Source organism: Xylaria bambusicola, assembly GCF_022495145.1.
Source record: "Xylaria bambusicola strain CBS 139988 unplaced genomic scaffold F5B22scaffold_20, whole genome shotgun sequence".
Taxonomy (NCBI): Eukaryota; Fungi; Ascomycota; class Sordariomycetes; order Xylariales; family Xylariaceae; genus Xylaria; species Xylaria bambusicola.
Genome location: NW_025953573.1, coordinates 518,255 through 531,441, shown reverse-complemented (window position 1 = coordinate 531,441; position 13,187 = coordinate 518,255). Strand labels below are relative to the sequence as shown.

At 51.0% G+C, this 13,187-nt stretch overlaps 4 protein-coding genes across 4 annotated transcripts; 2 read left to right on the top strand and 2 right to left on the bottom strand.

The window, feature by feature from the left end:
- Window positions 1-1,199: 1,199 nt before the first annotated feature.
- F5B22DRAFT_646579 (uncharacterized protein) lies at window positions 1,200-6,547 on the top strand (the record flags this gene model as incomplete). Its single annotated transcript, XM_047978750.1, has 2 exons — window positions 1,200-3,294; window positions 3,384-6,547. The coding sequence occupies 2 exons, from the start codon at window positions 1,200-1,202 to the stop codon at window positions 6,545-6,547; spliced, it is 5,259 nt and encodes a 1,752-aa protein (XP_047830948.1).
- A 681-nt stretch (window positions 6,548-7,228) lies between these two features.
- F5B22DRAFT_183147 (putative serine/threonine protein phosphatase) lies at window positions 7,229-9,196 on the bottom strand. The gene is made up of 4 exons (XM_047969431.1): window positions 8,877-9,196; window positions 8,691-8,814; window positions 8,539-8,629; window positions 7,229-8,478 (listed from the first exon to the last, which is right to left on the bottom strand). Exons 1-4 carry the CDS (start codon window positions 8,891-8,893, stop codon window positions 7,475-7,477), a joined length of 1,236 nt encoding a protein of 411 aa, XP_047830947.1. The 5' UTR covers window positions 8,894-9,196; the 3' UTR covers window positions 7,229-7,474.
- Window positions 9,197-9,718: 522 nt separating this feature from the next.
- F5B22DRAFT_646577 (uncharacterized protein) lies at window positions 9,719-10,153 on the top strand (the record flags this gene model as incomplete). Its single annotated transcript, XM_047978749.1, has 1 exon — window positions 9,719-10,153. The coding sequence occupies one exon, from the start codon at window positions 9,719-9,721 to the stop codon at window positions 10,151-10,153; it is 435 nt and encodes a 144-aa protein (XP_047830946.1).
- Window positions 10,154-10,668: 515 nt separating this feature from the next.
- Window positions 10,669-12,115, bottom strand: F5B22DRAFT_183086 (uncharacterized protein). Its single transcript, XM_047969430.1, has 2 exons — window positions 11,764-12,115; window positions 10,669-11,700 (listed from the first exon to the last, which is right to left on the bottom strand). The coding sequence occupies exons 1-2, from the start codon at window positions 12,013-12,015 to the stop codon at window positions 11,002-11,004; spliced, it is 951 nt and encodes a 316-aa protein (XP_047830945.1). The 5' UTR covers window positions 12,016-12,115; the 3' UTR covers window positions 10,669-11,001.
- Window positions 12,116-13,187: the final 1,072 nt, after the last annotated feature.

Genomic DNA, 13,187 nt, shown 5'->3' with positions numbered 1-13,187 from the left:
ACAACCTAAATAAAGATTGAAGCTTGGCCATACCACTGTTATTACTTTCAGATTAATGCAACGGAGGCTGAGGACTGAGCCTCATCCAGTTTTAACCACAGGCAGAAACTATGCTCTTCCTCAACGAGACGTGGTTTCTCACATCCTTTAACAGCCTAATAATAATTGGTGACTTTCCCATGTAGTCCACGCAGCTCCTTACATCGCTGTTGATGGGTTTAGAATTACCATATACTCTACCACACCAACGTAGTCTTAGGAAGGCCTTATTAATCTTCATGTTGTCTTATCCTGGGACATTTTCGGCACTACGGAAGCATCATACCTATCTTTCACTCCGTGCAAACCCAGGGACAACTGATTGTCATTAGTGGACTGAAGCTAGTGTCATGGTATCAAAACTATTAGCACTTCAGAGGTGGTGCTCTAATTAAAACCAGTGGTAGACGACTTGCACAAAGGCAATAGTTAAAGTGGTGCAGCATTCCTCTGTGTTGCTATTCACGCGCATACCACGCAACACTCTCATGCACATTGTTACGGTACGGTACTATATAGTGAGTGCAGAGACGTCAAGCCTTCGACTTGATAACTCGTCGTTACCTTTTGGTGGCGTAGTGGCATAGTACTGCACTCCTTATGTCATTCCGTGACACACATTCCAATCAACTCCAGTAACGTCACCTACGAGACCGGCTAGTTTAGTAGGTTTCTGTGCCCGGACTTTGTCTTAGAACCTGCGACAGACGCTGCAAGCATTTCTGCTGCCTGGTCACTCCCAAGCCCTGTTACTGTTTTCGGCCAGAGGTACGAATTTTAACCCTGTAAGACAAAGAACTACGGCTACTTCTTTGTTACAACCCTTTTATTTACAACATAGTAATAACGGTGAGCGGCAAGTAGCTGCTTGTATGATCTTGATCTCTGAGCTCCCTTTTCTCTATTGTACCCTCTCATGCATCCTCGTCATCTCAATGTTAGGCGGATCTTGTTCTGTTGCCAAATCTCTCTTGTTTAGCTGACACCCCTTTTTTAGCTCGCACGTACGCTTTTCTCTGCTCTGTTCATCTGCATAACCACACCAAAGCTCGTAAGAGTATCTGCGTTGCTGAGGAAACAGACCACCCCCGGTAGGGCCATTCCACCGCCATACGTAACTGTGCCTAACGACCCCGGCGGTGCCGGCCTCAGTGCCTACAATGGCCGCAAACCAAAATCAGCTCGAATTTTTTAGGGTTTTAGGAGGTAACAACTTCAAGACAAGACAAGAAAACTTTCAGTTGCTCGTGGCTACTCATCAAGAACTCGGGGACGACAACGAGTTGGTATCGCCCAAGGTCTTCAGGAGCATATATGACGACCACCTAATACCGCTCCTTGACGCTCGCACCTTCATTGTCCAGGAGCTAAGCTCTATCTGGGGCGTGTATGGGGTCCTGCCTGCAGAGTTCGACAACGAAACCTCGGCGAAGAGAGAGGAGCTAAAAGCGACAGGTGAAGCAGCTGTAGATGCCAGGAACAGTCACGATAGCCTGATAAAGGAAATTGTTGCTGTCACGGTGGTGTGTGCAGAGCGTGTGAATTGGAGCAAGCACAAGAACGATGACTACCAACATGAGCTTTTGAAATGGGTGATAGAGAAGCAAGCTCGTCTCACCGGCTCCATCAGCGACCCGAACAATTCTATAATCAGATCGGAGTTAGAGGCTGTACATAGCCCTTTAACAAAAGGGTTTGCAGCACTGTCGAAGAAGTTGTCTATCCAGGCTGAGAAGAAGGGAAACTCTACCATCATCAAAATACAAACGAAAAAACTAACTCTCAACAAGTCGTCGACTTCATCAAGTCCCCCCCTAAGACTCAGAGCTGAAAAAGAAGAGGACTCAAACGATGATGGTTTGAAGCACCTGTTGAGTGAACTGGATAGTGTCAATGGTGATGACGATGGTAATAATGGAGGACCGTCAAAAAAACCGAAGTTGGACGTTCCCATCGGTGAGTGGTGGGGACCGAGAAAATCGAAACTCAGCTGCACCAATACTTTTTTTGATGTGGTCCGCGAGTACAAGGCGTACCTTGCGAATCCTACACATCCATCACACAGCAGGCCCTATATCGAGGCACTAATTGTTTACTTGAGGCGAGCCCTTGTAGAATGCGGCAAGGACGATCAAACTTATAAGATACTCATGAAAGATGAATGGAACTTCCGTGACGAGACCTTGAAAGTTTGTGCAGTTCCGACGGTGCTACGACCTGGTGCCACTGAAGCGAACTACCGTCTAGGTATGAATGGGTTTACCGGGCTAAACGACTTCAAAAGAATGCTCGGCGGCGGATTGACCGATTACGAGTTGGAAGAGACAAACCATTTGCCAGAAGCCCAAGGCATGTTGGCATTGGCGCATGCAGCTAAGATCGGGGATAGGCATACCCTACGCGGTGGTGCCGCCGATGGCAAAGATGGCCAGGAAGAAAGGCTGCGTAAAGCCATTCGGACAGCCACCCAACTCCGTTTCCGTGATCCTGTTACCCTCTGGGAGCAATTGGTAGAAGATGCAACCTATCCTGCCGGCGTATTTGATGCTCGTGTCAAAGAAGTGCGACCTCCCATGACAGATCCCAACCGCATAGGTCAACCAAAACCAATGTCATTTTTCAGGGAGATGATGTCCAAAGTCGTAGACACCAAGGAATGGAACAAAGCTCAAGGCGTTTTCGATCTATTCTCGGTCGATGAGTTGCTCGATAAGTATAAGAAATTCATTGAAAATTCAAAAGAAAAAGCCAACGCTTTCTTGAACGAAGATGACAGGCTTTTCCCTCACGAGCCAAAACTTAATGAAGCTGGGGGGAAGGATAAACCGAAACGTCGATACGGGAACCTTCGAGATAAAGATTTCGCGAAGTCCATAGGGTATGCTTTCCGCGCTAGAATGTTTCAGGTTCTTCGTTTCTCGTTGACATGGCGCGCATACATTTTGGGCTTTCGCACTTTGCGAGATCTGTTGATGGAAGAGAAAGCGCTCTTGCAAATTTGGGACGATCACGAAGCACTATACATGGAATGGGAGAATTGTAGGTGGTTCACTCTCTCGAACGCGCAAGAGATCTCTCGCTTAGAGAACCGCTACGCGGCACGAGAACTTCTGCGCAAGGTATGGGTGAACGAGATAAAAGGCATTGACACCGCTCTTGAGAACTTGAGGAAATACCCAAATTGCTATGACGACGCAGGCAAGGGTCTTCTATCAGCGCAGTTCTCGGATGAATCGGGTCTCGCTACTCTACTAGGTATGTTTCCGTGTGACCCCTTTACCGTGACAGTGGGCGGCTAGGTCAAGCGTTGCTAGATGTTGCTACAAATTCTGATGAGTCAGTAGATTCAGGTCTGTTGGACAAACCAGAATATAAAACACACGCCAATAAACAAGTCTACGGAGAGGCCAATGACGCCAACATTCTCAGAGGTGTCCAGAGCCCTATGGATTACAACATAGATACTGATGTGGAGGAACAGGCCTACGATAATAGTAAGCCCCTCGATCTCGACGCATCCCGTCGGTTCCTAGAAAAGACACTTGCGGTCTATGAGAAGAGTCTTGATAAGGCGATGCGGGCAAATAACAACTTGGATGATACCGACCCAGGTAATGCGGCAATCATGCAAAAGAACAACATCGACATCATGGCGACACAACAGGTCATCTGGTCTTTAAAGACTGAACTTCATAACTTGAACCGTTCGCTGGATCCTCTTTCAGAAGATAGTGTAGGCAAGGGCGCTGCGCTGAAATGGAAAGTCGATGAAGGGGATTATTGGAAAAATATTAAACCACTTCCAAGGAAAACACCATTACCCCTTAGAGTCAAAAGCCTTGGTCTAGGATTCATGCCCGGTGAACACCCAAAACCTGACCATCCTGCTCTTCTCTTGGGTTGCCCTCCAGGCTTCGCTAAAGGAGGAGTCGTGGACGAGGGGGAGTATTATCTTCCTGCGGACAATAGCCTATCTAACAAATCAAATAAGGATATAAGCCACTCGAACTACGACGGCTGGAACGAGTTCCTTGAATCACATCGGGTTGCTTGGGGAAATGAACAGGCCACTGGTACTGCACTGTTAAGTTGGGATGAATGGGTCGATGCGGCGTATCGTGCCCTGCGAAGCAGCACAGCGAGCATTAGAGCTATGTTCGATGACGATAGCCCTTACAAGACGGACATGAATCTTCTACAGCATGTTCAAGACGCGTACCACAATCGTTTCAACTCAAACCAGGATCACGACTCGATGAGCTGGCGGAAGCGAGAGATGAATAGACGCGCGCTTCTTGAAGGATTTGCTGCCGAAATCAATTCGTTCTTTGTGAAGAATATGCTTCCACAGTCATTTCCAAGAGTAGGGGTTTTGCCTTCGGCTAGCCCCATAGCCCAATTGACTCCCTATACTAGCTATCCCAACATGAGCTCTCCTATGACGAGCCCACCCAAGAAGGACGAGGAAACCTTTTCAAATCTACGAGCATACCTGAAGGCAAAGAATGAGGCCGAGCTGAAGATGAAGAAGATCACTAGATTGGTGAGCAAGGGTGAGCCATTGAGCCAGAAGCAAAAAGACTCCCTAGCTGCAGCAAAGCAATCAAGGAAGAAGTTCGTGACACTGTACAAAAAATTGCGAAGCAGTTTAGGTGCGGCAGCGACGGCGCAAGCGGATGCCATAGAACAAGAAGAGAGTGCTCTGCACAATCAGGATATCAAGACAGCTGAGGCGCTTGCAGATGCAAAGATAAATAAAAATCAAATCTCGCCAACCACAGAGCTAGAAGACATTAGTATCGAAGGGATACTCGCCGGGATGAGGAAGAAAACGACGCCAGCTGTAGTCACGAAACCTGCTCCAACTCCTAAATCCGCCAAGACTCCCCAATCCACCAAAAAAACACCAATACAGCAACCCAAACCTGCTTCTTCTCATGTAGAAGCGTTGAAAAAGTCTGCGGAGTATCTTGCGGAGGCTCGTGTACTACTGCGCACCCTACGGGAAAAATATAATGAAGCCGTGGATGCGGAAGAAGCAGCGGAGACGGCTGCGGACACCCGAGACGACCCCGACTTGGATGATATCCTTGACTTCGCATCGGGAGCGGCCATCGAAGCCGGAAAGGAGTACACAGAGAGCAAGATAAACATTCGGCTTAGGGCGCAGGCATACATATGCCAGCGACAATGGAATGCCCCGGCCGAGACAGCTGAGGAGCTCAGGGAGAGGTACAACGACCTGAATCAGGACCCCAAGTACTGGATCGCCGATATAATCTGGGATAAGTCCTGGACGCCGAACGTGAATTTCGCATACTCAACCTGGATAAATAACGTCATTATACTCATGCACGAGGCGTACAAGGCCGTCAACATCAACTCGGGACCCGCGTATTTCAAGACTTTATACGAGCATTTCTGGGCCTGTCCCGGCAACACGCTGGAGAAGAAGCGCAAGGTCTGGCTGTACCTCTTGATCACAGATTACAACTCGCGGCTCGACAAGAACAACCTCAGCCATAAGAAGTTCGTCACGCCGCCGTCGAGGCCCCCCGCGGATTATTTCCGCCCTACGCTATCGAGGGACGAGCTCCTCAATCAGAAGAACGCTGAAGTGGAAGCTGCATTGAAAGCGGCGAAAGACGAAACCCTAAATCCATTCAGCCACGATATCATCGCCGAAGAGAATCTGCTACAGCAATTCTCGCTAGCCCCGGCGGATGCCATACAGATGAGCGTCAGCCCCTCCCCGTTCCCGCAGCTGAGCGATGACTCGCCGTTTCAACGGCAGCTTCAACGGCAGCAGCTTACGGTCCAGCAGAGAGACGAGGAGCTCCAGGAGCAACTCCAGAGCCTCGCCGTGAGATCCCCATCGCCGCTCGCGGTCGCCAGCCCGTCACTTCCGTTCCGCTCCACGTCCAGTTCCCAGACGAATAAGACGGGGACGTCGAACAACCTGGGGCTCAATCTGGACAAGATCCTCGGTCTGGGGCCAGGGGCAAGGGATCCAGCGCTCTCCTCCGGCAAGCCGACTCTAACTCCGTCATCTATCCCCCCCCGGCCTCATTCCCCAACAGCATACACAGAAGACGTCGAGATGGACACGCCCTTTCCCACGCCATACCCCTTCTCCCCCGCACCCGTCGGCCTCGGGCCCATCAAGATCGTCCTCAAAAAGCCATCCGGCACCGACACCGCGAGCCAAGACGGGCGCTTCACGGCGGCGCTGAAATCCGCCAGCGGCCTCTGGGAGTCCTCGGGCGGAGAAGACACGCCCATGGTAGACTCCGACGATCCCGTGCCGAAGCAAGCGGGGAGCACGAACGACGCCTGGCCCGAGTTGAAAGGGATGATTTCGACGACGTGGATCTCTTGCGTCGCGTTCGAGGCGCTGCGCCAGAAGCACGGGGACAGGCGAGGGATGTCGCGGGCGACGTACCATCCCGACTGGCCCAGGCCGGTGAGGGTGAACAATGGGATCGACGCCGAGTACTATTGTCTATAAGCGATAGCGCTGAGTTGGTTGGCCATGCATTCATTGTAAAGCGAAAGGACGTTAGTTAGTTAGCATCTTGGCTGCTCTTCTCCTCACCTTTTCATTGGGATACAAGGAAGCGTTGTATTGGGGTGATGGGGGAGAGAGATGGAGCGTTTCATTGTCAAAAGGGGTTATGAAATATATATTGTACAAAGTGCTGTCTTATATGCCTGAACGAAGGGGAATAGGCATAGTCTCGAGTCATTCGAGGATCTAAGCTGCACAGCAGCGAGTGTGAGCGAGTACCCAGATAGAATGGGATGAAAAGGAGGTCAGACGATTTGTTTACATCGTCTGGGTCGATCACGCAAAGATAGATAGACAGACAGGTGTTGCGACGGGTCAAGATACAGTGTATCGTTATACAGAAGGTCCATTGGGGTATACGGACTTCAGATAGCATAGTTTTCCCTTGTTTTATTTTTTTTTTTTGGCCTTGATCGAATAACACATACACATTTGAATCTTCCGATCATGAACCAGCGATACCAAATCATAGCATCATCATCATCTATCTATCCCATTCCATCCATCGCAGATAGCACGTACGCTTTCAAAAAACTTTGGTAGCAAAAGGCTTAGCTTTATCGAAGTTCTGGGGGGGCATATACATGGTAGTATGTCCATCGTGACAGAGGCGCCCCAAAATGGCGCCGTGGTTGGTGTTAAATTCCTTGATAGTCCGGAACTCCTATGTACGAATAGAGAAGAAGTATTGCCATGTCAAAGGAAATCCCAACCTCTTTGATACAACCTGGCCCATTTAACCTTTTGGTATCTTCTCGCGCATATCTTATGCTCTCACAAAACGTAGTTGATGCCTATGTCTTGTGTCAAACGACAGAGGGTCATTACGGCGGTTATAGTCGAACTTTCTTAATCGCACCTTCGACATCAAAGGAAGTAGTCTGCAACAGGCTTCTTAGCAGGCATACCCCTAGAATCCTGCGGCGCAGCCTGGAAGACACGATATCGACGCGCCGGGCCTCTCTTAGTGGCCTCGTCGGCATCCGGAAAACTGGGCACGCCTCCATCACTCCGTCCAACGTCGCCGTTACTGCGCGCGAAGAAGCCCTGCCCACTGGCGTCCTCAGACAACTCAAGTACGGCAGCCACATTGCCGCAGCGGTAGCAATAATTAGGGGCTGACCAAACTGTGACGATGCTGGCGTCGAACATTTCTTTGAAGCCTTCCATGACGAGCTGGTGCGCTCTTGCTATTAGAGACAGGTCGTTTCTGTGATTGAACACTTTCACAATATCAGCTCCAAACAGGAAACCTGCGCCACGCGGCGATAATCCCCAGCCATCGATCTCGTCCGGATCTGACCATAGTAGATCGCACATGGCTCCTTCGTGAGGAACCTCTTGCTTGCGATCTAACAGGCGGATCTTATCCACCGAATCGATCAGAGGCGAGAGACCACCGTGAACACAGAGAACTGCGCCCGTCGGCCGCCCGACCGTACCCCGGCTTGAACCAGAGGCACCAGTGCCGGGAGGGCCTGTGAGTTCCGTCTTCCCATTTGGGCTACCATTGTGACTGCTACTAGCCTTTCCGCGCCTTGAGAACTGGCTTATGACATCTCCATCCGCATTACAGACCTCGATTTCCACATCCTCCCGAGTCGTAGTTTCGCTTGGTGGCTCTATGTTATTTGAGGCGCCTAGGACTATGGCGCCGAGCGCAAGGTAGTCGAATACATCGCAACAATACCGCCACACATTCGCACTTCCATATTTCCGTAAGCACTCGTCATAGAATCCGTATACGGTTGTGATTTGTCGCGACTCGTGGTTGCCCCGGATCAAGGTCATCCGGTCGGGATAGCGGACCTTTAAGCAGAGAAGTAGGAGGAATGATTCCAAGGAGTAGAAGCCCCGATCAACGAAATCACCTGTGCGATGACCTCATTAGTCATTCAGTCCCTCTAACTTGCATTTCACTTTCTACATACCCATGAAGAGATAATTGGTATCAGGAGGATCACCACCCACGCGGAATAGCTCCATCAAGTCGTGGAACTGGCCGTGTATATCGCCGCATATCTGAAGCACCATGAATACCACGGACACAATAATGGCACGAGGCGAGGTCAGAAGGACTCACTGTTACGGGCGCAGTCACCGTCACTACATTCGCTTCCTCGATTAACAGCTCACGTGCCTTGTGACAGACCTCTCGGACTTGGGCTTCTGGAATGGGTCGACAAGCCCTCAGCTGGGCGATAGCTCTAGCAAGAACACATAAACATCAGAACAAATTTCTAGCATAGGGAAAGACGGTGCAACCTACTTATCGAGGTCGCTCATCTTTTGCGACGGTTGCAGGGTCTAGGGGCTGTGTCGGCGCACGAGGATCGCAAGGACGGCCGAGCAGCCTATGGTGTCCTGTGGTGGTGGGAAGTCGGCTCTATATCATACTTCTAGATCGCATGCAACTGAAGGACTTGTAGATATCGAACGGCGGTGGGCGTGAGTTGTGGTCGCTGCTGGAGATTGGACGCGTAAAGTGATGCAGGTCTGTCGCGTCGGCAAGTAAATGGTGGCGACCAAAAAGTCGGTCGCATTGATGGTTGTACAGCAGAGAGACAGCCATGTTACAGCAGGCTCAGGTGGGATGTTTTAGGCATGTTCAGGTTCAGCTAGGCTAGCTAGCGCAGGCGCTACCACCCCCGTAAAGAATCCACTTAGCGCTTATTTTAGCGCATTGCGGCTCATAGGATCCCCAGTGAAATCACACGGTTATTTCTCGGGCCATATCAGCTCCGACATTTGAGGCTATCATACTGTACGTCCTAACCCCAGCTCGAAGCTCTCCTCCACTACCTACTCGGCCGGCACTCCATACAAAGCCCAAAAGTGCCTCTACAGACAGGACAAACAACCGAGTATCATGACCTGAATGCAGAATCCTCGACTTCAAAGTACGACAGAATCCAATTCCCCTCAATTGGCGCTCCAATTGGCCGAAATTACAGATATACATCCAGCTAACAATACTCCGCGAATAGCCTCCTTCCTTTTGTCCGTTCCCACCTCTCCCTGGTCTCTCTTCCGGCGCGCGCCTGCGCCGGGACGAGACAAGACAAAACAAACCGAGACGGCGATAAAAAAAACCCCCCCCATCACATCGCAATGCCGCCCCATCTGCACCCCCGCTCGCGCATGACGTCCTCGCTCTTCGCCACGACCGTAGCAGCAAGTTTTCTCGTCGTCGGGCTCCCGCATCTGCTCCCTTGCCCCGCGCCCCGCGTAGCCTACGCGGACGCCGCCTCGCCAGACGGCAGTCGGCGGCGCTCGCGGCGGCGCTCGCAGCAGCCGACCGAGGTGAAGGATGGGATAGCCCAGTTCGAGGGCGTGAGCAACAGTAGTGGCAGTGGTGACGAAGAAGCGGGGACGACAACGGGAGAATTCACGGCGATGACGAGCACGCCGCCGAGAGGCAAGAGGGAGTGTCCCGTGCCCAAACCGCCAGGGGTCATAGGACAGCTCATGGGCTTCAACAAGGATGGGTCGAAATCTAGAAGTACGGAACAGGTTGCGGCACGTGGGAATGATACCAATGAATGATCGCAGAAGAATGAAAGCTAGCTTTGGCAATACAAAGTTCGAAATCATACAGTTTTGCTTGCGACGGATTTGTATATATATGACTATACGACCATTTCCACGACAGGGCACCATCTTCATTGCCTTCTCGTGTATGGATGCATACATACATACATAAATACATATGTACGTACGTACATACATATCAGGAGATGAATTTCACATCCGAGCAACAACACGTGCTCTGCTCACCTCAATCCAACCCAATGAATATATATCGCACTAAAAGTCGCCTTTGTATTTTATCAGCTCATTACAGGGAGCTACAGTGACGGTTATCACCCGAGTTGCAAGTCCACGAGGAAGATCAATATTATCTTTTCTGAAATCCACAACTTTTCTCCCTTCCAAACCCCTATACTATAGTGCGATACCTGCACCTTTTGACTCCATCAACTCCGATTCGGTTTTTTTTCCCTCTGCCTTCCTCCTAACCACAATTGTGGCACACAAAATCGTTCGGATGTCATCGTTACAGAATAGCATTGCCTCGAGTGCTCTTACAAGTCGCTCACACAGAGCGTCTAGTCCAGCACTAATAGGCAACCCTCGCTCGTCACCCCTTCTTCCTTGTATTATTAAAACATGAAAGCCAGTCCTGGTCGTGAAGAGTATCCATCACGTCCGCCAAATCTAAGCGTCCACGACCGGCAGGAAAATCAAAGCAACATGAGAAACTCGCAATATCGGTATTGGTACAAGGGTTATTCGCTCGTTACTAAAGAGATAGAAGAGATTAAGCTGAGCCGTCGACCAAACAAAGGACCACAGGCGCCATGGTTGTAGAATATGCAAGCAATCCATAGACATCATGATTCAGCCTGTAGGGCGGCAGCAAGCTGCTGTGCTTCAAGCTGGCTGTCATCATCAAGTTTTAGTCGCTTATGCACAGGTTCTTCACTTTCAAGATCCTTCAGCTGATTTTTTAGGTCTTGAAGCTCCTGTTCGAGATCGTCCAGCCGACGCTTGAGACCGTTCTCCCTTCTATGGCTATCATCAAGCTGGCGCTGGATCTCTTCACGATGCGCACGCTCTGTAGCAGCTTCCTTGGCAGCCATCTCAGCAGAATGCCGATAGTTGTCCGCCGTCTGGTTATCCTGCTCGAGTTGTTGTAGCCGTCCACGATACAATTCGTTGATGAGATCTAGCTCGCTGACACGTGTCTTGAGGCTTGAGTTGGCGGCAATGAGCTGTTCGTGCGTTTGAGGAGCATCGAGGGGTTGTTGCTCTCCATTACCGGGAGAAGGAGCGCGACCCGGAGAGGCGCCCGTTAGAGGGTAAGGGAGGCCGTCCTGCTGGAAATGGTCCATGGTCTGGAAAGCAGTCAGATTCGGGTCGTACATGTTGGGAGTCGCAGTACGCGAAACCGGCGAGTCGGTAGCACCATGGCCATTGGCGGCTTTCTGCTGAGATGCTCGAACGGCCGCAAGGGCTGCGGCTGTAGCTGCGGCATTTGCAGCATCATGGCTTTGGAAATTGTTCCCATTGTGACTAGCAGGTAGGCTTTGCTATACGGAGGTTAGAAGGGACGCGGACGACTGGACAAGCATTGCGCGGCAGGGAGGACTGACCTTCTTCTTTTGCATATCCGGTCGCATGGTCTTGACACGATTGCGGCTCTTGATAACGTCCGTCTTCAAAGATATGGGCCGCGGTCGGCCATGCAACTTGAGGAACAAGCCGCAGGCATTGCACAGGACGGAGCCCATCTCGTCGCGACGCCATAGCGGCGTGGTGGAGGTACTGCAGTTCTGGCACGTTGGCTGCGTTGCGCCGTTAGCATTGTTATGAGGGGCAGAAACAGTGGGATGTGAGGCCATCATCTTGACAGCGGGCGGCGACAGCGACGGCGCGATAGGATAAGAGAGATAGGTGACTATCAGTAGATGACGATAGATTGATAGGAAATCGATTAGATATGATAAAAAATTTGGAGGTGGGAACAAGAAGCCGAGTAGAGTTTAGCCTATCCAGAGAGCCGGTGGGTCCTGCTGATAAGAAGCAAAAAAGGAATATGCCGTCTCTCATTGGCCAGAAACCACCCTTGAGTACGAAGTATAGTGTACCTTGAAGTACCGGTAGTGTCGCCCAGCAAGCAAGCAAGTTTCATGGGGGGGAGACTGGGGCAACGCAGAGAACAAGGGGCAAGCAGCAGCAGGGACCTCGGAGATACATACACCTGCACTGGGTACAGACAGATATCGCATCAACTTGATCAACTTGGACTTGGACTTGGACTTATCGGACAGGCACTTGCCAAACGCCACGCCATTACATGAATATGACCAGAAAACATTAGATTGACAAAAAAAAAAAAAAAATGCGACGAATGAGGGCCCGGGGAGGACCCAGAGAGGCATAAAAGTGACAATGAGAGAGTGATAGACAGCGATAAGTGCAACGGAGAATGGGCAAGGGTCCGGATAAGGACCCATGAACTGTGGGAGGCTCGGGAGATTCCGAGATAACATGACAACAAGACAACAAAAACAACCAGTGAATGGAGTCATCCAACTTCTAGTACGTACCAGGTTACCAGACGGCGTCGGCGCATGTGCTGCTGGCGACGACGCTATGTGGTTGTTCATGGGAACGTGCATGGGTGGCGGCGCGACTGGCATCTGCATCGGTGCTGGCATCTGGGCAGGCATTGGGGCAGGCATTGGAGCAGAAGCCTGTGGTGCCGGCGCAGATGTGGCTGGGCCTGGGCCTGGAGCCGTGGTCGGGGTAGGGGTAGGAGTTGCGGTCTGCGTGTAGGTGGGATAATGCATCGGCGGCGCTTCGGTTGGTGGCAAGGTCGAGGGAGGAGGCGGAGCAGCATTGCCGATCGGTGGTGCTTGCTGCTGCTGCGGCTCTGGTTGAGCCTCTGGCTGAAAGTGTGGTTGCGCTTGTTCATGAGCTTGTTCTTGAGCTTCACCTTCAACATGTGGTTGTGAATGGGATACTGGCGCTGGTTCTGGCTTCGGTGCTGGTCCTGGCGCTGGTCCTAGTTCCT

Excerpts from the sequence above, each read along its gene's own strand:
- F5B22DRAFT_183147 (XM_047969431.1), bottom strand. Across the intron at positions 8,630-8,690 it reads CGGTGACTGCGCCCGTAACA|ATATGCGGCGATATACACGG; the intron begins GTGAGTCCTTCT and ends ATGGTGCTTCAG. Across the intron at positions 8,479-8,538 it reads TACCAATTATCTCTTCATGG|GTGATTTCGTTGATCGGGGC; the intron begins GTATGTAGAAAG and ends GTCATCGCACAG.
- F5B22DRAFT_183086 (XM_047969430.1), bottom strand. The coding sequence starts at position 12,015 with ATGATGGCCTCACATCCCACTGTTTCTGCCCCTCATAACAATGCTAAC. Across the intron at positions 11,701-11,763 it reads CGGATATGCAAAAGAAGAAG|CAAAGCCTACCTGCTAGTCA; the intron begins GTCAGTCCTCCC and ends ACCTCCGTATAG.